This window comes from Biomphalaria glabrata, chromosome 3 (assembly GCF_947242115.1).
Source record: "Biomphalaria glabrata chromosome 3, xgBioGlab47.1, whole genome shotgun sequence".
NCBI lineage: Eukaryota > Metazoa > Mollusca > Gastropoda > Planorbidae > Biomphalaria > Biomphalaria glabrata.
In genome coordinates this window covers 21883821-21908336 of record NC_074713.1, presented here as the reverse complement: position 1 = coordinate 21908336, position 24516 = coordinate 21883821, and the positions used below count along the sequence as shown (strand labels likewise).

The following is a 24516-nucleotide window of genomic DNA, read 5'->3' as shown; positions in this document are numbered from 1 at the left end:
TGTGGGCGTGTCATGTATGCTACAATCTAAGTCAATATGTGGGCGTGTCATGTAAGCTACTATGTAAGTCAATATGTGGGCGTGTCATGTAAGCTACTATGTAAGTCAATATGTGGGCGTGTCATGTAAGCTACTATCTAAGTCAATATGTGGGCGTGTCATGTAAGCTACTATCGTTGAACATTTTTTACAATTCCTGTAATCAGCTTTCAAATTAGTCGGCAAAACAAAAAGGTGAAAAAACCTGCACACGTTCTCGAAAAGGCTATAACAAAGTTCCTCGAAATTTAATAGTTGATTCTTTGGTGAAAAAATTGCCAGCTCGTTGGCCACCATGAGAAAACTCCTATTTGACCGTTATAATTCTTTTTAAGTATAAAAAAATAATATCTATTTGTCTAGAGGGCTAGAGGACTAAACAAGCTTTATTTTGAACAGACTACGTTTTCGAGTGTTTCCGCATGTAGGTTCTAGTCCTTAAAGCATTGTCCAAATAATAGTCGTTCAGGAACATTTGACAACCATCTTTTAAGTCTAGAGCAGAGACTTATAGGTTTAGATCTAAAGGCCTATCGTTGAAATGCTATATACTCTTGACTGTAAGTAGATTTATACATAAGCTTAACCAGGATTTTTTGGGGTGGGTAAGAAAATCCATTTTTTTTGTTAAATCTATCATTTATAACTTATTAAGAGTAATGTATTCGCTTTTACGAAACAGTCATCAGCTTCATACAGGAGGATTTTAAAAAAGTATTTTAAAACATTTTCCTTTTTAATTCTACGATCAGAAGATCTTAATACAGATGATGTCATCTTTATCCTTGCAGACTTGCAAAGTCTATGTTTACTGCCTAACAATGAGCCCAGTAATTACAACCATTTCCCTCTCATACAAATACCTGCCCTTTATAACTCTTTAAATTCGGAACTCTTTTGAAATGAAGAGATGACCGCTTCATGTCTCTCATCTCAATTGACTATTAGAATAATAGCTCGTAATATCTAAATCTAATGTTATTGATAAATGCAATCAATTTTGCAAGGTTTCCTAAAACAATGGTAGTCAACTGCTTCAATTCAACTTGATCTGTCATCTAAGGGCTATTGCCAACATTATTTTACAGATCCCCCGTTTATTCGACTATTCAGGCCTTAAACTGGAGGGACTGTGAGATCCACGCAGCCAATACTTTTAACTCCGCACGGCGGAATATTCGGTTGGCCAACTCTTTGGTCTTGTCCAACTGTAGCTTTTCACGAGCATTTCTGAACTCTTTATGTAGCTTACAATGAGGCATAGTTGAAGAACTCGTGTCTCAGAATATATCCCATCCATCCCCTCTTTAGTGAAGTTTGACTGCTAAGAACTTAGCCAGGCTACTAGTTCACACTAGAGACATGAAACGTTCTTAAATTCTCCCAGAGGGTAACAAAATAATTGCAAATAAAATTAATATCGAAAACAAAATGTATCACAGTCATGGACGCTTTGTACTACTTTTGCTTTCACGATTAAGAAATAAAAAAGAAGGCTCTGGTACTAAATCCCACTCAATTTTTTTCCTAACCAAACCCGTGGGCTGTGTGTCAAGATAAGAAATTGACTATATTATGTTGCATACAGAGTTCAATCTATCATAATTTTTTTCTAATTAGTTGGACCAAATACTTTCAAGGTAACGTAGTTTGTTTAGTACTAAAACTTCGTTTGCTCAATCCATATATTATTTATATGATATTAACATGGTTCTTATAATTACACTATAATGACTAAAAGACTTTAGTATTCACAATTTTTGCTGTTTTCAATCATCATGATTCGTTTGTTTCATAATTAAAATGCCAGGTAGTTCTAACAATAGTTGAATTGAATCCTCTCTAGAGAAGGCAAGATCACTCTTTTAAGACGGAGATACATTTTCAAATTATGAAATTAGAGTTAAAGAAGTCTTGTCTTTAGAAGATAGAATGATCAGGCAACTATATTAAGATAATACCCGCTTTATGCACAAAGCTGAACTGAGTACAGAGACGACCGAATGAACATGAACCTAGATTCGCCTCTATCAATCTACTCATGTCTATTAGATGTTCGGTTAATGTTTCTTACAAGAACAGTGCAGTATTGTATTCAATAACTTTGAATCTTTTAATGGCTTTAGTCGAACATAGCAGAGCAGTGAGCGAGGTCAGAGAAGACATCTTGTTTGATGTGGACCCCACATTAACTGAAAATAACCTTGATATTGGTGTGAACATCATATTGCAAAGTTCCAGCATCCTCCTAGCGCCGCCTCTGGTAGGAATAGGTATCTACTAACAAGTTTGTTTAGTTTTTTGTCATTGACTATGTAATTACAGAATGTTGACGGTCATATTGACCTTATCAACTGCCCTCCTGGCTTTGGGTGCAGACGTGAGCGTCCCCATTAGTAGCCACTGGAATGGAGGATTCCAAGGAAGCGCTTGTTTCAACATCATGGAAGAGATGCACTCTTGGACAGTGGTACTTACTTTTGATCAGCCCATTTCAAGTCTGGATGTAAGTATATAATATACAAAATGTTACCGGCAAAGTGCGAAATTCGGGCATTCTATAGAATAGAATTTAGGGGCCTACAATAATCGGGTATAAATGGCGAGATATGTGTCTATATTTAAGACAAAATGAATGACACTGAAGCCTTGATTAGAAAAAAAAAGTAAAGTTCCCCTTTCAGACCTTGTGGTCTATAGGGAAGATGATGTAAAGGTTATCTATTTTTGTGGCCCACGGGTGTCATGTGACCAGCACAACGACCTTTTCTTTTCTTTTCCCCAACTAATGCCAGATATTCATTAGAGCTGGATGGACTCATAGGCGCCCAGAAATCCCGTAATAAAAAATTCCAGTCTTCATCAGAATTTGAACCCGGTACCCACGGTTCGGAAGCCAAGCGCTTTACCGCTCAGCCACTGCGCTTCCGAAGCTTTGATTAATATGATAAATTAACTTATGTTTTCCACGATCATCACACCAAATCGTGTTATCAGCTTTATCAATATCTAGTCAAGTGGATCCTTCTTTATAATAGTATTTGCCTGTATTATATATTAGACATAGTTTGTTTCCCCTTTCATACAACACAATATTAAACATTTTTTATATAAACTTTGTACATAGTACAATGGAGTTGTATAAAGAATATTGTTGTAACTCTTGGGTAGGCACTCAACGTAAAGGCAGGCAACTCAACACAGTTTAACAGGAAATAAAGACAGGTGTTTATTCACTAGGACAAACACATAGCATCCTTCAGCTTCCTCAGAGTCTTTCTACTAATTTATCAGTCCTTTAGACAGCAACTCGAATGTGGACCAACGACAGCCTTCCCCGCTTCGCTCCAGGTCCCTTTCTACAACCTTCAGGCAGCACAAAAGTTGGCTTCTTAGTTTCCAAGCATTCAGACTCTTCACAATCCCTGATGCACTGTACTTCTCTCTCTCCTAGTGTCTTCCTGTTTACGTTCACTAGTGCGCTAATGCGCACCTCAAGCACTGGTGCAAGGCAGGGTTACAGCAATATACACAAAGACAACGTAATTTAACAAATTCAATACTTTATATTATTATTAAACGAATTTAAATCAATATTTCACACATTGTCTTAAGCAGCTCTAATCATTCCATAGAATGCCTACGTATTTTGTACGTGGCCTAGACAAAGTAGGAAATCAAGAATTCATTTCGTACTTTGCCTGAAGTTTTTATGTATTCTATAGAATTCCGAATTTTTGCACTTTGCCGGTAATGTGTAAGACCTTAGCCAGAATAGAAAAATCCTTGTACTAATTCGTACCATTATCAAGAACAGACTTGGCGGAATGTCAATCTATAGGTATTTTTTGTGAATTGACTATGGATTCTAAATATTCCCCCCTCCTTTCTCTCTCTCTCTCGCTCTAGTCTATACTTCCATGATGGACTATGTTGAGAAGTAATCTCAATGGTGAAAAGAAGACCAAGAAAAAGAAGTATTGACGGAGTAAACGCGAAATTTCAATTGCAATAGACGTATGGGGCATCATCCGTGACCTGTTCAATTTCCTTCGCAAGACTCCGCGTTGTTAGCACAAAAATTAAGTATTGTACTTGTACAAGTGTACAGATTCTATTGGTGGAGAGCTTGAGAAACTGTTCCTTTCATTACACTATTGAACGCTTTTAAAATTAATGGTCTCTCAAAAATATTTAACGATATGATCATTTTGAGCTCTCGATACGTTGGCCCCATTAACTCTGTTAATCACATTGTTACATAGTTTTCATGATTAACCCTTTTCTTTTTCAAGCATAATGTCTCTGCAACAGATCGATCTATATTTCAATGCATCATGTAACTCTTGTGTGTAACTCTTGTGTGTAACTCTTGTGTGTCAGGTGTATACAGCAGACATCAAGGAGACACTTGATGGCGGGAAAGTGTTCGTACTACAAAACAAAGAATGGAACAAAGACGAACACGTTGGAGACAAACTTTGTCTAGACTTCCAAGGACACGGTAACCTAACAGTTCACTTGTACATTTTAAAACTTAAGTTTTCTATGAATGACCTAATATATCGGTAGACCATGTCTTGGTGTAGGAGTAAGGATGAGTAGCTTATAGCTCTATGCTATCTCACAATTAAGGCGAGCTTGGGTACCATTTGAGATTATTGAGAGCTTTGCTGTTTCCTGAGCGCCTGTAGACTTCAGTTACTTCTTATCCAACATGTCCACTAGAGAGTGGACAACAGCATACTGAGCATGCCAAAGAAGCACGAAAAAAAAACTCTCAACAATAAAATAATTATAAATAATATTGTCTTTGAAGAGGCCTTTTAAATTATAAGATAAAGTAACTAATTAATCTTAAACTACCACATTTAAAAACATTTCAATCAGTTTTTTTTTAGGAAAGAAATCAAATAATCATCAATATGTCATAATCATTTTGTTACTATTGAATGTGGTAAATATTGTTTGTGGATTGCAGGAAGTGGTGACATCAATCCTACAGTCACTGGATCTATCCATGCTGGAGACTCCACTGGTGCTCCAATCACAGGTGATTCTATTTCAATACCATTCAGCAATTTTTTTCTTAAGCTGTGAGATCCAAAACCCTTTTTATTCTTTAGGTTTATCATTTTGTTAATTATTAGGGTTATTGGTAGTCGATTCAAAAAAAAGTATGACATTGATAAGACCTTTTTTTTTGACTCAAGTTTTCAGTATGTATTTGTTTCTTTCTCATGTTTTTTGTGAAATACACATTCCTCGTTCCATATGCTAGGACAAATTTGTACAAATGCTCCTTCTTCCCTAGTGCTATTAGAGCATTGCCAGGAAAACCAGTGACTTGGCAGAATTTAAGTCATTGGTTAACATGCATGCATAACTAGATGCATGACGCGTAGGACGTTATCATCTTCCTTTTGAAGTAACGTCTATATTATACAAGATAAAATACCCGAGAAGTAAATTAAAAATAGTTTCCTGTCCATCATTTTAATCATTCTTTGCTATGTGTTCTTTTAACCCATAGACATATATATGAAACAAAGGCAAAATATTGGGAATATGTCATTTTTGTACTTTTCAAAACTAAAGATCATAGTTATATATTGGCTGAAATGTTAGTCCTAGAATTTATAGCTCAATTGCCGCCATTTTTTTTCCACATAGATAGAGTACATAAAACATATTTGACTTCCCCCAAATAAAAATAACTTCCTACTGCCAGTCTATATTTATTTATGTCTATGTTTTAACCTTAATTTAAATTTTCATGATTTCTTTCGTGTCTTTTGCTACGGAACGAAAGAAGAAAAAAAAAGGAAGCGCAAATACAAAGTCCATCCCTGTACAAGTGCAGCTAGTTCTTTAAATGAACAATACAAAAAACCCTTGTATCGTCCTCTTTTGTTCATATTAGTATTTTAAAACATTTGGAAATGTAGTTGGAAATCATATTCTTAATACAGAAATCCATTGTGATATGATTATACACTGTCTAAAATTTAATGCATATTGTTTTATGTTATACATACAAAAGATACAACGAACTGGTCATATTTATATTTATACTGTTAAAAGTTAACAAGTGATCATTTCTCGACCGAATGCACTAACCGTATTTTAATTAGGTTTAAAACTTTGTCTCTTTCAGCTGGACCTGGTCAAACACTGGCTCCAACAACACCCAGGCCAAGTAAGATTCCTTATCTTTGATACTATATTTAGTAAATTAATAAGTTCATCTTTTTGTGTGGACTTTTCTTATCAATCAATCAGTCAATCTTATGTTTCCTCCTAACTAGCTGTTCCAGGTCAGACGCATGCACCAACCACTGCGAGGCCAAGTATGGAATTAAGTTAAATATTTAACTGTTAACAATCTAATTTTAAAAAAAGTATGACTATTTTAAAGTTGATAAAAGAAAGAAGAAAAAATATCATTTGGGTATTTGAAAGACACAGAGAGATAAAGTATTTCATTTGTTTTTAATTATTCCAATATTACATTTTGAAAACATTATAATAACTTAATTCAGGATTCTCTGGAAAGCAGGCAACATAAGCTATTGGCTATATTTAAGTAGGGTTCAACAAAAATTGGCTCACTGGTCGTGCGGTATGACCGCTGGACGAGTTCGATCGTCTCGATGGTCTCTGGTTCATACCCTTCTCGCTGCCACCCCTTGTCGTAGTGCAGGTGATTTGGGCCAGGATGTAGATCAGGGGTTCTCAGCCTGTGGGTCGCCACCGCTTAGGAGGTCGAATAACAATTTGCTAGGGTTCACCTAAGACCATAAAAAAATTGATCATTCCATTGGAATTTTTATAAATTTATATCAGTTATAACTGAATCAGAATTATTTCCTTTTAATATTGTTGCAGTATAAATATATTTATCAGTTTAAATTAATGTAATTAATGCATTACACTACATTACGCCATATTATTTTCGTCTTGACGTAATTGAAAAGCTATCTCGTTAATAATTAATAATACGCCATCATTTTATAGACCATGTTATTGGAGGTCATGTTTTCGCTGTTTAACAACCCATGAAAATGTATCTCCAACAAAATAGTGTTACGGTTGCACCTTGAGCAGCAATTGCAAACCCCGGTGCGTCATTAGTAACGAATTCATGAAGCCGAAATAAAAATATAATGCCATTTTGATAACAAGCCTCCATCTTTGTCGACTAGCATACCAAATATGTTAGAGGTAAGTTTAGATTTTCTCTTTTGCAAACCTCTTGAAACAGTTTGTGATTTTGAAGAGAAAGCTGGTTCAATTTAGGAAAAAATATATCATCTCTTATAAATAGAAATACTAGTGGTGTCTGCACATATGGTGCTCCAAGTTTGGTATTGGATTGGTCTCGTCCACAACGTTTCGTACTGAATAAGTCACCAGAAGTCATTGAAACTCAATCTACGATTCATCGACAAAATTAGAAATGAAGACACAGCTACAGGAGTTCAAGAAGCAATAAAACCTTCACTGCTAAATCAACACCTGACAAGATCTGACCCTCGTAACTGAAACTTTAGATTGGGAAATAAAATTGGACAAAATGAATATTTACATGTTGCCAATCTTATCTGACTCTATGAGGAAAATGGCATTGAAAATGGCAAACGAATAAAAATATCATTTCTGTGAAAAAATATTTCAATTTCATCACACTTTCTACACTGCCAGAACTCCATTCATAGTCAAAGTTGAAGATGCTCCGGAGACATCACAGAAAGTGTTTATTAAATTCATTAATAGCGTTGCATTCTTAAATGATTCTTTTCAATGTCAGTTATACAAATCTACATTCATATTCCGATTTGTCTGTGTAGTGAATTCTTCTATTTCCAATACTATATTTTTGAGAAATCAAATTTTAAAGCGTTATTTATCAAGTCTAAATATAGAAGTTACTAATGTAATGTATTACTCTTCAAAAGACAATCCCAAGCATTCCAAATCAAGTGAAACAGAAACAAGCTCAAGATTCGCATTGACGAAATATATTAAGACAAAATATGATTCATATTGTTTCGTGATTAAACATAAATCTTTTGGTATACTTAACAAATACTGACATTAGAATTACGATTGTATACATTAGCCCCAAAGCACGGTTATTTATGCTTATGAACGTAAATAATTTTACTGCTGGGGGTCGCCGTATGGTTGAGAATTGTAAAAAGGGGTCGCTATGCCTAAAAGGTTGAGAACCGCTGATGTAGATTATCTTCAGAATCTGAAGTAACATCCGAAACATGTAAAACATTTTAGAAAAAAAAAAATTGATTTCAAGAGAAGGCAAAGTAATAATTTGCCTTATGTTGATTTCAATGGGACCCATTAGCCCCCCTATAGGGCCTCATCAAGTATACATCCGGTCCTGTTGGAAAGAGAAAATAAAATATTTGGCTTGTTTTTGTGGGCATTAGTTGAAGTAAAATTTTGAAATGTAGTACTTTAATGTAGTCTGTAAGCTTAGTAGTTTTTGAGGCATTAATTAGTAGTTTCTTGGACTCTTGTGTCTTCAAATATTTATAGAGATATTTGTCTGAACCTATTTCAAAAGTAATATTAATGCGTTTAATGTGTTTAGGATAAAAAAAGTTACTATTTCCTAACTCTTTCTTTCCGTAATTATTGTCCACGTTCCGATGGAAATATTCATTTTGTTCATTTGTGTTTCACTACCCTGTTATGATTTAATTTCTATAACTTTTTTTGTATGTAATCAGGAAATATTATATTAGGTATATAATTATAGAACACATGCTCTTTTTATATAACACAAATTAAAGTTTATAACACCAAAAATTAATTTAATTCAATGGGCTCAAATCAACTTTGGTATCGTCAGTTAGGAGAGAAAGAGTTAAATTTTGTCTTTTCAATTGATTTGAACTATTTGAGTAAGAGATGATGCTCTGTCGATTTCAACTTTTTTTTGTCAACAGTTCAATTGAACTTTGTTATTTAAACTATCCAACCTACAAAGTCCACAGAAACTCTACGTATTGCTTACATTCAAACCTATCAACTCTTCCCAGCTGTCCTGTTCTCTTCTGATGGTAACAAGGCACCTCTTAAAATAAATTCAGACTGGGGTGACAGATTTGACGGTGAATTTGACTTTACTCCTAGTCAGAATGTTATTGGCTGGGTAGTCAACATAACCTTCAGTAAACCTGTCAATAAAATGGATGTAAGTTTTTTTTTTCTTTCATTCACATATTTATAGAGCTCTACTAGAACTATGGTTTCCCTATCAACTCAAAATGCTATTGATTATGCCAAGCCAACACAAAGTCAACTGAATGCAAATTGATTTGATTTCTTCTGACTTTTTCTATAGGACAAAAACATTATCCCCACTGGCCACCTTCTCGTCATAATAATTGGAAAGGGGAGAAACCTTACTAGCCAATTTCTTGATACTTTATATTTAAAAGAAATCGACCAAATGGGGAAAAATAACATTTGATCTAATAGACAAAGTACATGTGTGAGTATGTATCTTCTACTCAAGAGATGAACATGCACAATCTGTGCACTGCACTCTAATGTGCTTCCAGTGTATAAGGACTAATAAAAAGACTTGTTTTTTTCTAACAAATCTTGTATAAACTCCCTAGGTCTGCTACAAATCTGATGTGAACCTCGTATGTGTAGTACAAATCTTGTATAAACTAACTATGTCTGCTACAAATCTGATGTGAACCTCGTATGTGTAGTACAAATCTTGTATAAACTCACTATGTCTGCTACAAATCTGATGTGAACCTCGTATGTGTAGTACAAATCTTGTATAAACTCATTCTCTGTCTGGTACAAATCTTGTACACGTTATTTCTCACACTTCCCATTCTCAAATCAAGTTGAAAATTTGCACAATTATTCGTTGTCAACGACAAAATATGGATTGATAAAAAAAATCTATTAGTTAATTAATTAGAGGTATTAATTATTTCTATATTATTTAGAAAAAGGGAGATAAATCTTTTTTGGAAACACACACACAAACACACACACACATATATATATATATATGACCTTTGTGTTTTTGAAATATCTTTTATATTCTGCTTATTTCTTTTAGTTTAGAATAAAATCCTTTCTTCAAACTGTATCATATAAGAACTCGTGTTGTTAGTGCGAGATAAATGTTTTTATTTTCTTCGACTCTCTCGTTGTCCATGTTGAAAAGTGTTTTGTTAAACTTTATTTAATATTATGAACAGCGTGGACACTTCTAATAAGCGCCTTTGCCCTAACGCCCCTGTTAGAAGGCAATACACGAGTGAAGGTCAAAAAAAAAAAAAAACAACCAACATGTTATGGAGAAACAGGGAGGTTGGGGGGGGGGGGGGCTATGTGCTAGTTGATAATTTGTTTGATTATTTGAACTCATGGATTCCAGATTATTGCTGGCGATGAATATTCTCACTCTGCTGATGGTCTCAACTGGATTCTGATCAACAAGGGCGATCACGCATTTGCCCAAGCCGGTTCAAGTCTTCAAGTCAAGTAAGTAGCAAGGTTTAGAGATCTAGATCCTTCATGATTCAAAACACAATTATTTCACATCAGTCTGAATAACTGTGACGACTTCCACATTCCCCTTTCTTTTCCTTATTTTAATTAAATAGATTTTTTGGCAATTACGCTGGCGGCAAGCCTGCACCAACAGGAGAGGCAACATTAGTCAACATGGGCATAGATCATTGGTCCATTTCTCCGGCAGCAACAAGTACGTTCTAGATTTTTCTAAAATTAATGGCAAATGAAAAAGATATTTAAAAAAAAAAACATACATTAAACTTTTGGCTTTAATCTCGTAAAATCTCGGTGTAGTCCTATCATGAATGGTGTAATGTAGGCCTATAGCTTGGTGAACCTATTTCTACTATTTAAAGATGGAGTTTAACGGCTGCACAATTAGATTTAGAATAACACAACTAACAGGAATTAGTCTTACTGTAATTTTATTTCAATGTTTACCCACTAGCATGTTCATTGCAGATTTTTTTTATATAAAAAAAAAATGTGTAGATTAATTTAAAATTCCGAGCTACCTGTGTCAAGGTCTTGTAACTTAACAAAGAGAAACAACCCGACTTTGCCATTCTCAAGGTTATCTTTTCTGACTCTAAACCTGGAGAGCGTGTTTTTATTTCAGCGGACACGTCCAAATACAACTACAACGATGTCCTGTACAAATCAATCTTGTTTTACGAGACCCAGCGATCTGGCAAACTCCCTGCTAATAAGAGGATTCCTTACAGAGGCGACTCCGCTTTAGGAGACAAGGGCGATGCAGGGGAAGATTTAACTGGAGGATGGTATGACGGTGAGGTTTCTATTCAGATAGTTAACTCTGAAAATATTTTGTCCTTTTTATAATTCCAAAATACATTTTTCTGACTTTACGCTATTAAAATAATATATGAAAGAACGAGGTGGTGTATATATTGGCCATTGTTCTAATGAGATTATTTCTTTTTGGTTCTATATCAAAATAGAAAATAGAAAAAAAATGATGTCAATGTTTACCAATGCTATACGATTCAATGTTGAAAGATATTAAATAACGTTGAATATTAATAAAAGAAGTTTAACTTTGGTGATTACTAAATTCTTGAAGAAAAAAAAGTCCATGTTCTTTACCGATTAATCCGCTAAATTTGATGTTTAAGTGTTTCTCAAATTATGGTTTACACACGTTCATAAGGTATGAGGCCTATAAAAAATGTTGAGTGATTGTGAAGTACTTTGATGTGCTATTTGAGCTAGCCCTGGGGAGATGTGTCATCTCTCTAGGTAGAATGATAGTGAAGAAAAAAGAAAGATTAATAACAATCAATTTTTGGGGATAATGCAGGACCGTCACTGACAGTTTATAGCTTAAAAGATGCGTTATAAGTCTCAAAATATTAACAACCCTGAAAGCTAGATGCTACAGTGTAGGTGTTGCGTTGTGCTAATTAAGCTGAATCCTACTGAATAGTGCATATCTTCAGGTGCGATGATAGATTTAGATTTTCACTAGGTACTTACACTAACGGACGTATGGTTGCTGAGTGGTAAAGACTAATTTCGAATTTCGGGATATTTAGGCAGCCCAATGCAACTCTAATGGTTACCTGACATTAGTTGGGGAAAGTAGAGGCGGTTGGTAGTTGTGCTGGCCACATGACACCCTCGTTAACCGTCGGTCTGACAGGGGTCTTTTATGTGTTGTTGTTGTTGTTTTAATGAACACAACACAGTTCTTAAAGAATAAACCAGAAAAACAATGCACAAATTGACATTAAAAATACTTTTTATTATATTAATATAAATATGTCTTTTCTTTCTCGAGGTACACTGCGCTCAGATGAATCCCTTGATTTGATTACCTATATTAATACTTACATTATGGTTCTAGAAAGTCCGAAAATTAAGGAAACAATTTTCATTAATCTTTAAATATCCAACAAGAAAATAATTATGTTTAGAATCATAATAACTCACATTATCATAATAACTCACGGGGGGGGGGGAGTTTGTCGCACGTTTGGCTAATGTGTTCTTCAAAGCTAGTATTAGAAGATTGAGGAAAACACTTTTTAATCGTAATAAAATGTTCTTAGGTGTTCAAAAAAGTTTTTTTTAATCTTTGAAACAGCCGGTGACCATGTCAAGTTCAATTTTCCCATGGCTTACTCCACGGCCATATTGGCCTGGGGATACCTCATGTACGCAGACGCCTACAAAGCCGCCGGTCAAGACACTTACTTGCTAGACAGTATCAAGTGGCCGCTGGATTACTTGCTCAAATGTCACACTAAGCCTGATGAGCTATACGTCCAGGTTGGTATCAATGATCTAGAGCAGTGCATGTCTTATTGATTGAGCCTGTTTTCTATCTGCGAAGATCAGTTTAAAAAATGTCTTCTTTCCCTGACTACTATTTCTTTCGTTTCTGGCACCCCTCTCTATGGATGCTTAGTTGTGTGGTATGTGCTCCGGGCTATCTGCACCGTGGTCTAGGGCCTAAGGTTAGAAACCTGTTGGCCGATATCCCCTGGAGTCATGCCGGAGGTTTGAGGAGATTAGAGCTAATAAGCTTCATGTCTAAAATAATCTCTAAAAATTTACAAGACAAATCACGTCACTGAAAGTGACCTATACTTTTTATTGGCCTATATTTTGTTTTTGCACCGTCTTAATGTTTTGATTATAAAATATTTGACATGTTTCGGATGTTCCTTCAGAGTTGACGATGATCTACATCCTAGACCAACCTCCCGCAGAACGACGGGTGATGGCAGCGAGCGGGGTGTGAACCATCGAGACGACCGAACGACAGTCCAGCGCGCATACCGCACGACCAAGCAGCTATGGATATTCCTTTCCCTTATTGATTCCCTACATTTGTTTTATTTTATTTTCTATTTCGTATTGTGAGCCAGAACAGTGACTTTCATAGCACAGGACAAGGATTGAAAAACACCTTGTTCTAATTTGTTTAGGTGGGAGATGGTGGCGCTGATCATAGTTACTGGGGCCCTCCAGAGTTGATGACCATGGCCCGGCCCGCCTACAAAATCACTGCTTCCAAGCCTGGCACTGACGTCGCCATGGAAACGGCTGCAGCTTTTGCAATTGGTTCACTTGTTTTCAAAAACTCAGGTACCGGTACACACTTTTTTTTAAACAACAATATTTTTTAAAGAAATTTTTGCCCTAAAAATTCTCATTAAACTCTTTATCTAAAATGAAACACTATTTGGAATGTATAAATAAGAGATAGGCCATAACTGATTTAATAGTAAACATTAAGCTGTATAAATTTAACGTCTATATGGATCTATCTACTTTATAAACTTGAGTTGTTGTTTTTTTTTCCATCCAGATCCAACGTACTCAGCCACTTTGTTAACTCATGCTAAACAACTGTGGGAACTTGGAGAAAAACATCGTGGTATATACAGTGACTCTGTCCAGGCAGCAGCTGCTTACTACAGGTCTGGGTCTGGTGGAATCACTCCAAGCAAAATACTTACAAATAGACCTATAGTTAGTTAAGTATTGTAGATGTCTTAAGTAGAAGACAAACTATTTATGGACGATGTCGCGGTACGATGTAACAATTGGTCTTTTGCTCTGTGTGAAGTCATTAGACACAATCCAAAACCAATCCTTGCGTCCAATCAGTGGAGTTATGAGAACTACTTGCTTCCAATCAGTGGAGTTATGAGAACTACTTGCGTCCAATCAGTGGAGGTATGAGAACTACTTGCGTCCAGTCAATGGAGGTATGAGAACTACTTGCGTCCAGTCAATGGAGGTATGAGAACTACTTGCGTCCAGTCAATGGAGGTATGAGAACTACTTGCGTCCAGTCAATGGAGGTATGAGAACTACTTGCGTCCAGTCAATGGAGGTATGAGAACTACTTGCTTCCAATCAGTGGAGGTATGAGAACTACTTGCGTCCAGTCAATGGAGGTATGAGAACTACTTGCGTCCAATCAGTGGAGTTATGAGAACTACTTGCGTCCAATCAGTGGAGGTATGAGAACTACTTGCGTCCAGTCAATGGAGGTATGAGAACTACTTGCGTCCAGTCAGTGGAGGTATGAGAACTACTTGCGTCCAGTCAATGGAGGTATGAGAACTACTTGCGTCCAATCAATGGAGGTATGAGAACTACTTGCGTCCAATCAATGGAGGTATGAGAACTACTTGCGTCCAGTCAATGGAGGTATGAGAACTACTTGCGTCCAATCAGTGGAGGTATGAGAACTACTTGCGTCCAGTCAATGGAGGTATGAGAACTACTTGCGTCCAATCAGTGGAGGTATGAGAACTACTTGCTTCCAATCAGTGGAGGTATGAGAACTACTTGCGTCCAATCAGTGGAGGTATGAGAACTACTTGCGTCCAATCAGTGGAGGTATGAGAACTACTTGCGTCCAATCAGTGGAGGTATGAGAACTACTTGCGTCCAATCAATGGAGTTATGAGAACTACTTGCGTCCAGTCAATGGAGGTATGAGAACTACTTGCGTCCAGTCAATGGAGGTATGAGAACTACTTGCGTCCAGTCAATGGAGGTATGAGAACTACTTGCGTCCAGTCAGTGGAGGTATGAGAACTACTTGCGTCCAGTCAATGGAGGTATGAGAACTACTTGCGTCCAATCAGTGGAGGTATGAGAACTACTTGCGTCCAGTCAATGGAGGTATGAGAACTACTTGCGTCCAATCAGTGGAGGTATGAGAACTACTTGCGTCCAGTCAATGGAGGTATGAGAACTACTTGCGTCCAATCAGTGGAGGTATGAGAACTACTTGCGTCCAGTCAATGGAGGTATGAGAACTACTTGCGTCCAGTCAATGGAGGTATGAGAACTACTTGCGTCCAGTCAATGGAGGTATGAGAACTACTTGCGTCCAATCAGTGGAGTTATGAGAACTACTTGCGTCCAATCAATGGAGGTATGATAACTACTTGCGTCCAATCAGTGGAGTTATGAGAACTACTTGCGTCCAATCAGTGGAGGTATGAGAACTACTTGCGTCCAATCAATGGAGTTATGAGAACTACTTGCGTCCAATCAGTGGAGGTATGAGAACTACTTGCGTCCAATCAATGGAGGTATGAGAACTACTTGCGTCCAATCAGTGGAGGTATGAGAACTACTTGCGTCCAATCAGTGGAGGTATGAGAACTACTTGCGTCCAATCAGTGGAGGTATGAGAACTACTTGCGTCCAATCAGTGGAGGTATGAGAACTACTTGCGTCCAGTCAATGGAGGTATGAGAACTACTCCCACAGCAGCCTGTGAAATAGACTCCAGTATTGAACCTCTTAAGTTAAGGCGCAACAGAGCAGCATTAGAAGCTATTGAGAGATACAGAAGGTTGGAGGACGATCATCCTAATAAACTAAACCAAATAAACAACCATAAAAGCAAAAGAGCTCTGATCCAACTTACGAACTAGCCCTAAAACACCACCAGCCAATAACAGAGAAAAAATTACCAGATTTTCAAACATAACTCACGGACTTAACTACGACCAACCAACCATTAAAACACATTTATCATAAGAATAAAATCCACTGGAGCTCAAAGTAGACACGCTCGAAACAATTGAAAGCTATCCAAAGACAGCTATCCATATAAATACCGACTGATCGGCCTTCAAAGCCACCATCAATGCTGGTCTTGGTGCCTTCCTGGTGGGGACACGACAATTCGTTCACTGACATTTCGTTCACCGACAAATCGTTCACCCGACAATTCGTTCAAGCGACTATTCGTTCACCCGACATATCTCTCACCGACAACTTGCTCACAGACAACATGTTCACGACAAATCGTTCACTGACAATTCGTTAACAGACAAATTGTTTTGTTCACTGACAATTCGTTCACAGACAAATTGTTCACAGACATATCGTTCTTTGGATAGTAACATATTGTTAATATTGTATATTCGAGTCGCGAGTTTAATTTTTTTACGTTAAAACTTTTTAAAAATGAAGCGAATGTAGGCCTATAGTTACAAATGTTCCAATGTTTTGCCTGTTTAGTGTTTAGTCAAAGTATTTACTAATGCCTAATAAAATATTCAGAAAGACACAAAGATAAAGGCACATTCTTCGTTACATACGGAAGGATAAATGTGTACAAATACTCCTTCTTCCCTAGTGCTATTAGAGCATGGAATGGGTTGCCTGAGCTAGCCAGGAAAACCAGTGACGTGGAAGAATTTACGTCATTGGTTAACATGCAAGACTAGATGCATGACGCGTAGGATGTAATCATCTTCTTTTTGAAGTAACGTCTGTATTTTTATAAGATAAGATAAGAAAGTATTATCTAATTTAATAGCTGTTCATTCTTTACACTGTCTCTGTAACTAAGGTCCTACAACATAACAGATGAATTAGCCTGGGGTTCTATCTGGCTGTATCAAGCCACAAATGAAAACAAATATTTAGCACTGGCGGAGAAATATTTTGATCCAGCTCCGGCATGGGGCATGTCATGGGACGACAAGACGATTGTTAATCAGGTAGACTTTGATAATTTTGTTATTGTTATTATTATTATTATTAGGCCTATTTGTATAATGAAATGTTTATTTCAAGAAAGATGGGGTTTTCTTTCATCATTTTATTCCTTTTTTAAGTCAACGTAGAGAAACAGCCTTATGTTGGCGTCTGTAACGTTAAGATCTCAAAACAAAAAAAACTAAATTGCTATTGAAAATTCAATCTGCCTATAGTTTTGTTCTACGAAATTATCCATTGAGAGTTTAATCTGAGACTCTAGGAGTTCTAAGACATATTGGCTCTATTTGCCTGTCTAAACAAACATCTTCCTGAAAAAGATCCAAGCAGATGTTGGCCTAAAGTTTTACATTCTTATTTCCGATGACTCGTATCCCAAGATGATTGGGTTAGAAGCAGGAAGTTTTACATTCCTATTTCCGATGACTCGTATCCCAAGATGATTGGGTTAGAAGCAGGGCCAAGCATACCTGGGAAACTCCGCAGTCCTTCTCTGTGCTACATAAGCCGTGCAGATATCCGCCATCAAAACGGTCTTATGCAGAACGGTGTGTGGATAGTAACAAGTTTGTTGGGACTTCTTCCATCCCCGCTATGGCAATGGCTCGGTCCTTAGGCATCCCCAACTGGGAGAGGGGGTCTGTTTTGTTTCCCTACTGGAATAATCGTCTTCGACCGTTTCCACCCGAGTGCCACGTTAAGGCTGAGAAGTTTTTCCCGGGCTCTATTCCCAAAGAAGCAATACCTAAACAACGGCCCGATGCGTGATGCCAATCGGCCCCTCAAAATTTCTACACACAATGCACAATGAAGAATTAGATAAGTAAAGCTTCGATTCCATCGGGATCAACGACCTTTTGCAGTGATGCGAGCCGTGATCTATGAAATGCCTACTGGCACCACTTTTTTTTGTTAAACATAAATGTTAAATACACATACCTATTGGCTAAGCTAAACTATTTTTTTTTACAAATATATGTGAAAAAAGTTTACTATTACACACGGTCTTATCTCGACGGCATTGTCTGTGTGTTTGTCTTTAGCTGATAAAACATTGACACTATGAAATTGTGTGTAAACATCACATCATAGTATTCTATGAAGAAATAAAAAATCCATTGTAAAAATACGTAGTCAGGAGAGCAAGATTTAACTCTTTCACTCCTGGCGATATTAACGTTGATTTGACCTCATTAAATAAAAATAATTTTTAGTTTTATAAACTTTAATTTGTAAAAAATAAAAAGCATGCATTCTTCTATAATTATATACCTAATATAACATTTCCTGATAACATACACAAACGTTATTGAAGTTTAATCATAACAGGATATTGAAACACAAATGAACAAAATGAATAAGTCCATCGGAACGTGGAAAATAATTAGGGAGAAAAAGATTTAAAGTCTCTTAGATTGTGCGATATTGTAAACCTGTCAATATTGATCTCTATTTGTGTCATGTATATGTAGGTGATGCTTTACAAAATTACTAAAGATGAGAAATACAAAACAGCCGTAGAAGATTCGTTCAAGTTTTGGTTTCCTGGCGGAGGCATTCCATATACTCCTAAAGGTTTAGCCTATAGACTTCAGTGGGGATCACTAAGATACTCATGTAAGTAATCCTAAATTTCTTTGTTAATACAACACACAGACTTCAAGCTTACATTAGACACAGGCCTACTTTAAACAACAAATTCTGCGAGGGATTCTCTTTAGTATCTTGTTGGTGGATTTATACTGGATTTCGATGGTGTAAAAAAAATAGTGTCAATAATAATGTTTAAAAAGCAACATACAAAACTATATTCTGTCTTTTTTCACAAAACTATGTTCAATTTTGTTTTTTATGTTTATGACAATGAAAACTGTCTCTTTGTCCAATCAGCCAACATGGCCATGGCTGCTCTGGTAGCAGCAGATGCTGGCCTTAACGCGGACCAATACAGACACTGGGCTATGTGCCAGATACATTATGCTCTTGGAGATACAGGATTCAGCTATTTGATTGGATTTGGTGACAAGTATCCACACAGTCCACATCACAGAGCCAGGTGAGTGACTAGGAAAGATGAACATTCAAATAGGAAGCTACACATTTAAGTACATTGACAGACAGTCAGACAAAAATAATTTATGCCTTGATTTTTTTCCTTGGTTCTAGCTCGTGCCCTAACCTGCCTGCACCCTGCGGCCCCTTCATCATGTCCAGTAAAGAGCCAAATGTTCACATTCTGTATGGGGCGTTGGTTGGAGGTCCAGGTCAAAGTGATGACTACACAGATGATCGCTCCAACTACGTCAACAATGAAGTCGCATGTGACTACAATGCTGGCTTCCAGACAGCTGTTGCAGGTTAGTTACAAGTTAGTTGCAGGCTAGCTGCTCCCTTCCAATAATGCAGTAGTCATATTTCTTACAAGGAAAAAAAAAGCTTTTAGACAGCTATTTATAATCTGGGTTAACAGCACCCACTGTGACAGGTGGGGAAATGTGATGTGTGTTTGGCGCGTTTTATGTCTAGGGGATGATTATTTTTAAAGCTATCACACACCAACCTATCAGCATATGAATCGGGAGCAGACACGCAACGAGACAAAGCAATGAAAGATAGATACAAAAGTTAAAAATGAAGAATATTTATTTACATAAATATACATATAAGAATAAAAAGGGGGAGGGTTTGCTTCTATCTCTAAATAATACTAGCTTTAATCATCACTCTTGCATTTAATAAGAGAGTATGTCACTTTGTCCTCTGACTTAGCTGGTTGTCCTGTTGATGTCGCAGCTGGCTGTGTCCTGGCTTGAGGTTCTGCAGCTGGAGGTGGCGCTCTAGCGGATAGAGGGACGCCGGTGATATAGTTCTTGTGGAGTCTCAATCCCAAGTTCTAATATCTGTAGTGGGCACAGTAGGAAGGGTGGCCGGCTACCGTGGGCACAAGGTTACTGCGGGCAGAGCTGATCTGCCGTGGGCAGCGTAGTTGACAGGATACGTCCAGTGAGTTGCAGAGGGTTGGCGTAGCTATGACGTCTCACACAGATCTGAATCTATAGGGACGTCGCACCTAATAGCTTGACAGGTGGGCTGTCGAATAGGCGGGCAATGCCGATAGCGCCAAGTGGTAGAGATGAGTAGATCTCAGTAGGCAAGTGCAGTGCTGAATAGCACTAAGCACATAAATAGGTGATTCTCGATAGCAAATAAATAGGCAGGTAAATAATCCGATAAATAGATCGTTGATCCAATTAAATAAATAGGCAGGTGAATAGGCAATAGGCAGACACCTGAGGGAGGCTGCGGATAAATAAAGACAAGTTAGGACATGTCTCTCATACATCTTATCGATGCCCTCGACTGAGGTGCATTCGTCAGATTGGTGAAATTGCTTTAGAGCACAATGAGGAGATGATGACAAATGGGATTTGGAAAATAGATGGCAGATAGTAGCATTATATAAATGTACATAAAAGGGGAAATAATAATCTGAAATAAACAACACAGGTGGATAGAGAAAGAAAAAGGGGGGGGGGGTGAATTGGGCGGGGGTCAGCGACCAAGACGGTTTGTTTACATATGACCGTGGGTCGAGAACAATGGAGCGCGCTTGAATGGAGAGGGTGTCCGTTCAAGCGGCGCAACTCTCATTAGAGTGAAATGACTATAGGGGAGATAATTCAATATAGGGGAGATAACTCATAACTCTTATCTAGACGCAGTATTAGTGCGCTAGTAAAATTATCAAGGCGACCAACCGAGATAAAGGAAATAAAATAAGATGTACAAATATATACATCATGGGCGTAGCCAGGGGGGGGGTTCTTGGGGTTCAATCCCCCCCCGAAATGAAATCCCCCCGCAGGGGGGGGGGGGACGGAATTAAGTGACTGATTTTTGCTTTCATTTTGTTTATTTTAGGTGAGATTTTAATACTAAATCATCACTTACCACAGCACAGCCGAGGCAGTTTTGAGTTAAAAACCCTCTACCAGGTGGTTTTGAGTTTACATCCCCCTACCAGGGGGTTTTGAGATTTTAAAAACCCCTATCAGGGGGTTTTGAGATTTTAAAAACCCTTATAAGGGGGTTTTGAAATACAAATCCCTCTACCAGGGGGCTTTGAGTTTAAAATCCCCTACAGGGGGGTTTAAATTTTAAACCCCCTACCAGAGGTTTTTGCAGTTAAATCCTCCTCTTCTATAAAACAAAACAAAAGAAATGCAAACAACAATCCCCAAATTCCAACAGCACAGTTAAGGAAGATTTTGATTTTAAAAATCCCATCCAAAATTTACGATAACCCCATCTTCAATATAAAAAAAGAAATTACACACTCAAAATTCTATAAGCGTAGCCAAAGGGGTTTTGAGTTTAACCCCCCTCCCCCTTCCAGTTGGGGTTTGAAGCTAAAAAGTACCTCTTCAATATAAAAAAAAGCAAATTACACACTATAAAATCCATGAGCGTAGCCAAAGGGGTTTTGAGTTTAAATCCCCCTCCTCCGGATGGCTTTTTGTTTAAAGTTTAAAACCCCTCCAGATGGTTTTGAGTTTAAAATTCCCCTACAGAGCGTTTGGAGTTGAAAACGTCTCTCTTCAATATTATTTTAAAGCAAACTACAGTCACCAAATTCTATGATCGTAGCTAAATGGGGTTTTGAATTAAAAACAAAACAATAAAAAACCCAGAGATTTTTTAGTTTAAAACCCCTCAAAAGATGATTTGACGAAAAAACTTTCCTTTTCGATATAAAATCTAAAGCGAAATACAGGCATGTAATTCCAAGAGCGTAGTCAAGAAAGGTTAAAAATTTCTACCAGTGGCTTGGGCTCCATTAATTAAGTGTGAATAGTCTTCTGCCGTAATTGAAAATCATTAAATGTGTCTCAACAAAGATGGCTAAGACAGATTTTAGGAGTCAGTCATAGAGATCGGGTCTAAATCAAAGAAATCATATGCCGAACTGGGAGTCGAATCCTTAGTAAGGTTGTGACAGAGCGTCGCATGAGGTTTTGCGGGACATGTTTTCCGACAAAATGAATTACGCAAAATAAGAGTTGCGGAAACAGCTTGCCGGAAAATGCGCCGAACGGCGCGAGGGGGTTTAAGTCAGTAAGAATAGCACATTAGGTTTTTGAAATAAAACTTTTTAATAGCAAGATAATGCACTGTAGATACCTCAGAATATGCATTTTGTTGGCTTTCAATACCAGAAATAGTGCTCGGCGGCGGGGCTTCGCCCCGCGCTGGGGAAGCGCTGCGAACTCCCCCAGACCCTCTTGCTAGCAAGGGCGGGGAGTCTACAATAAACAATAAACGTCTTCCGAAAGGGTCAGAATGTAATAAAGATTAATTATGTACACACACACATTTTTTTTCGCTCCCCCCCCCCCCCAAAACCCTCCCCGAAAAAAAATCCTGGCTACGCCCATGATATACATAGTTGCATCAACTATCAATTGAGCAACGTAGCATTAATAGGGTAATGCAGTACACAAATAAATACATACATAGGACATGTTTATGTTCTCTACTTACGCCAGTGAGAAATACGCAATGCACTAATTAAATATGAATGAAATAATAAAATACACATAATAGTCTCCAGTGAGAAATATGCACAAAGTAACTAAGATGGAACTTGTGATTAAGTTTGGCTTACCACCATGTATTCCTCTAGGAGTAAGAATAAATGATATAGTCCAGACTCGATAGCTCAGCTCGAATGAGAAAGAGAGCGTCTGACTCGATTTAATTTACCTTATATACAAAGGCCTGGAAAATGTGGGCGGAAACAGGAAATGTCCTAGGCTTAGAATTATCTTACACGTGGGTGAAGTCCGACAAGAGATGGGATTCGCACATTGGGAGGTCAATGGGCGTGTTTGTCCCCGTGGTCTCCTAGATCAAAGAGAGGCATAGGAGAAAGGGGGGGGGGGAGTGACTTGCATTCCACACAAGGTGGTGTCCACTGCGGCCGTCAGTCAGACATCCGGCGGATAAGACAAAAGAGATAGTGTGGTTATCTTTCCCCGATCAAGGGCAGATAAATGAAAGGACTGGCCTAGTTTTCTTCCAAGGTGGTGGACTAAGGTCTAGCCTGGAGAGAAAAAGGTGGGGCGGGTGGAGAATTCAGGGGTAGGATGGGGAAATAATTAAAATAAAATAAATAAATAATGAAAAATAATAATTAATGCTGTGATAAATTTGAGTGACTCTGACAGCGAGTTTTTGACTTGTCACACCCACAAGACTTATGATGATGTGTTCTAAGGGGATCCCTCTTTAAGATGTCTAGTCCATGGCCTGAAGAATGTTATTCAACAATTCTGAGCAGTGTTTGTTGTCTGTCCTCAGCTCTGAAATCTTTATGGTTGAGAAAAGAACATCCAGAACAGAAAGGTACTGCCCAGTGTCCATTCTCTACTGGCTCAGGAAACACTGGCAGTGTGGTTGGCAAGAAATAAAGGAATCTTAGAAAGTAATGTCAGTCATTGCTCAAGTCAGCCTTCAAAATGGTTAATGTCTTAGTCTAAAATGTATTTATATGCATGATGGACAGCAAACACAAAAAAATATTGATTTTGTTGTGTGAAGTTATTGCCCCTGTGTAGTTAATAATAAATGTTTCTATTGTTAATAAAAAAGAAATGTAAACTGAAGCTAACAGTTGAAAGAAATATTGGATGAGAATTTGTTTTTCTAATACAATAAAAGTGAAAATAGAAAAAGATTAATGGGCTGTATTGTTTGTTTGCTCTAACTCTCTTGTTGTTTAATACTTTAAAAAAAAAAAAAAAAACTTTACTAAGCTTGAGAAAAAAAATATAAATAAAATAATGGAACAACAAGAATATTTCAATTACTCAATAAATACCACTCTAGTGTCTCAACATTATGATTTTAAATTATAATAGTCACTCAACATTATGATCTTCATTTAGAACTACATAAGGATGGTGAGAAACTATTATCACTGACTTTTAAAATATAAATTTAAAGATTTGTAATTTCTTATAGGCAAGGGCTTTAACTGATTTTGCAATCTGAACTTTTCAATTTTTTACTTTAAAAAAAGGTGTCTACAAAATTATTTTTTTTTTGTGTCCTCGTGTACAAGAAGAATAGATGAAGAGCATATTTTGAAGCAGCAGACAGTATGATGTTTTAAATTCATTTTGTTACAAAATTTTGAGTAGAGTTGTGTGGCTGAAGTGTACAGAGCACATGGCCTGACAAGCCTGAGGTTCTGGGTTCAATTCCTAATCTGGACAGAATTTTTATCTGGAATATTGCATTCAATTGGGTTTAATCATTGCTCTATGAAGAGCAAACAAAAAAATTGGCTACAAAACTCTACTTCAAAAAAAAAATTTTAAAACTCAAAATGCA

General features: G+C 37.2%; 1 protein-coding gene and 1 long non-coding RNA gene across 3 annotated transcripts; one reads left to right on the top strand and one right to left on the bottom strand.

The window, feature by feature from the left end:
* The first annotated feature begins 1546 nt into the window (after positions 1–1546).
* Positions 1547–23861, top strand: LOC106056842 (endoglucanase 4-like). 2 transcript variants are annotated; one of them, XM_013213715.2, is made up of 18 exons: positions 1547–1679; positions 2365–2545; positions 4423–4543; positions 5021–5092; positions 6197–6238; positions 6348–6389; positions 9105–9259; positions 10475–10581; positions 10704–10804; positions 11234–11404; positions 12722–12906; positions 13569–13728; positions 13952–14063; positions 16973–17123; positions 18594–18738; positions 19012–19177; positions 19288–19478; positions 23482–23861. In XM_013213715.2, exons 2-18 carry the CDS (start codon positions 2366–2368, stop codon positions 23589–23591), a joined length of 2211 nt encoding a protein of 736 aa, XP_013069169.2. In that variant the 5' UTR covers positions 1547–1679; position 2365; the 3' UTR covers positions 23592–23861. The 2 variants fall into 2 exon arrangements, with proteins under 2 accessions (XP_013069169.2, XP_013069170.2); XM_013213716.2 differs by lacking the exon at positions 6348–6389.
* On the bottom strand, positions 6517–9218 carry LOC106056843 (uncharacterized). Its single transcript, XR_001215766.2, has 2 exons — positions 9080–9218; positions 6517–6830 (listed from the first exon to the last, which is right to left on the bottom strand). It is a non-coding gene; the product is annotated as an uncharacterized LOC106056843 (long non-coding RNA).
* Positions 23862–24516: the final 655 nt, after the last annotated feature.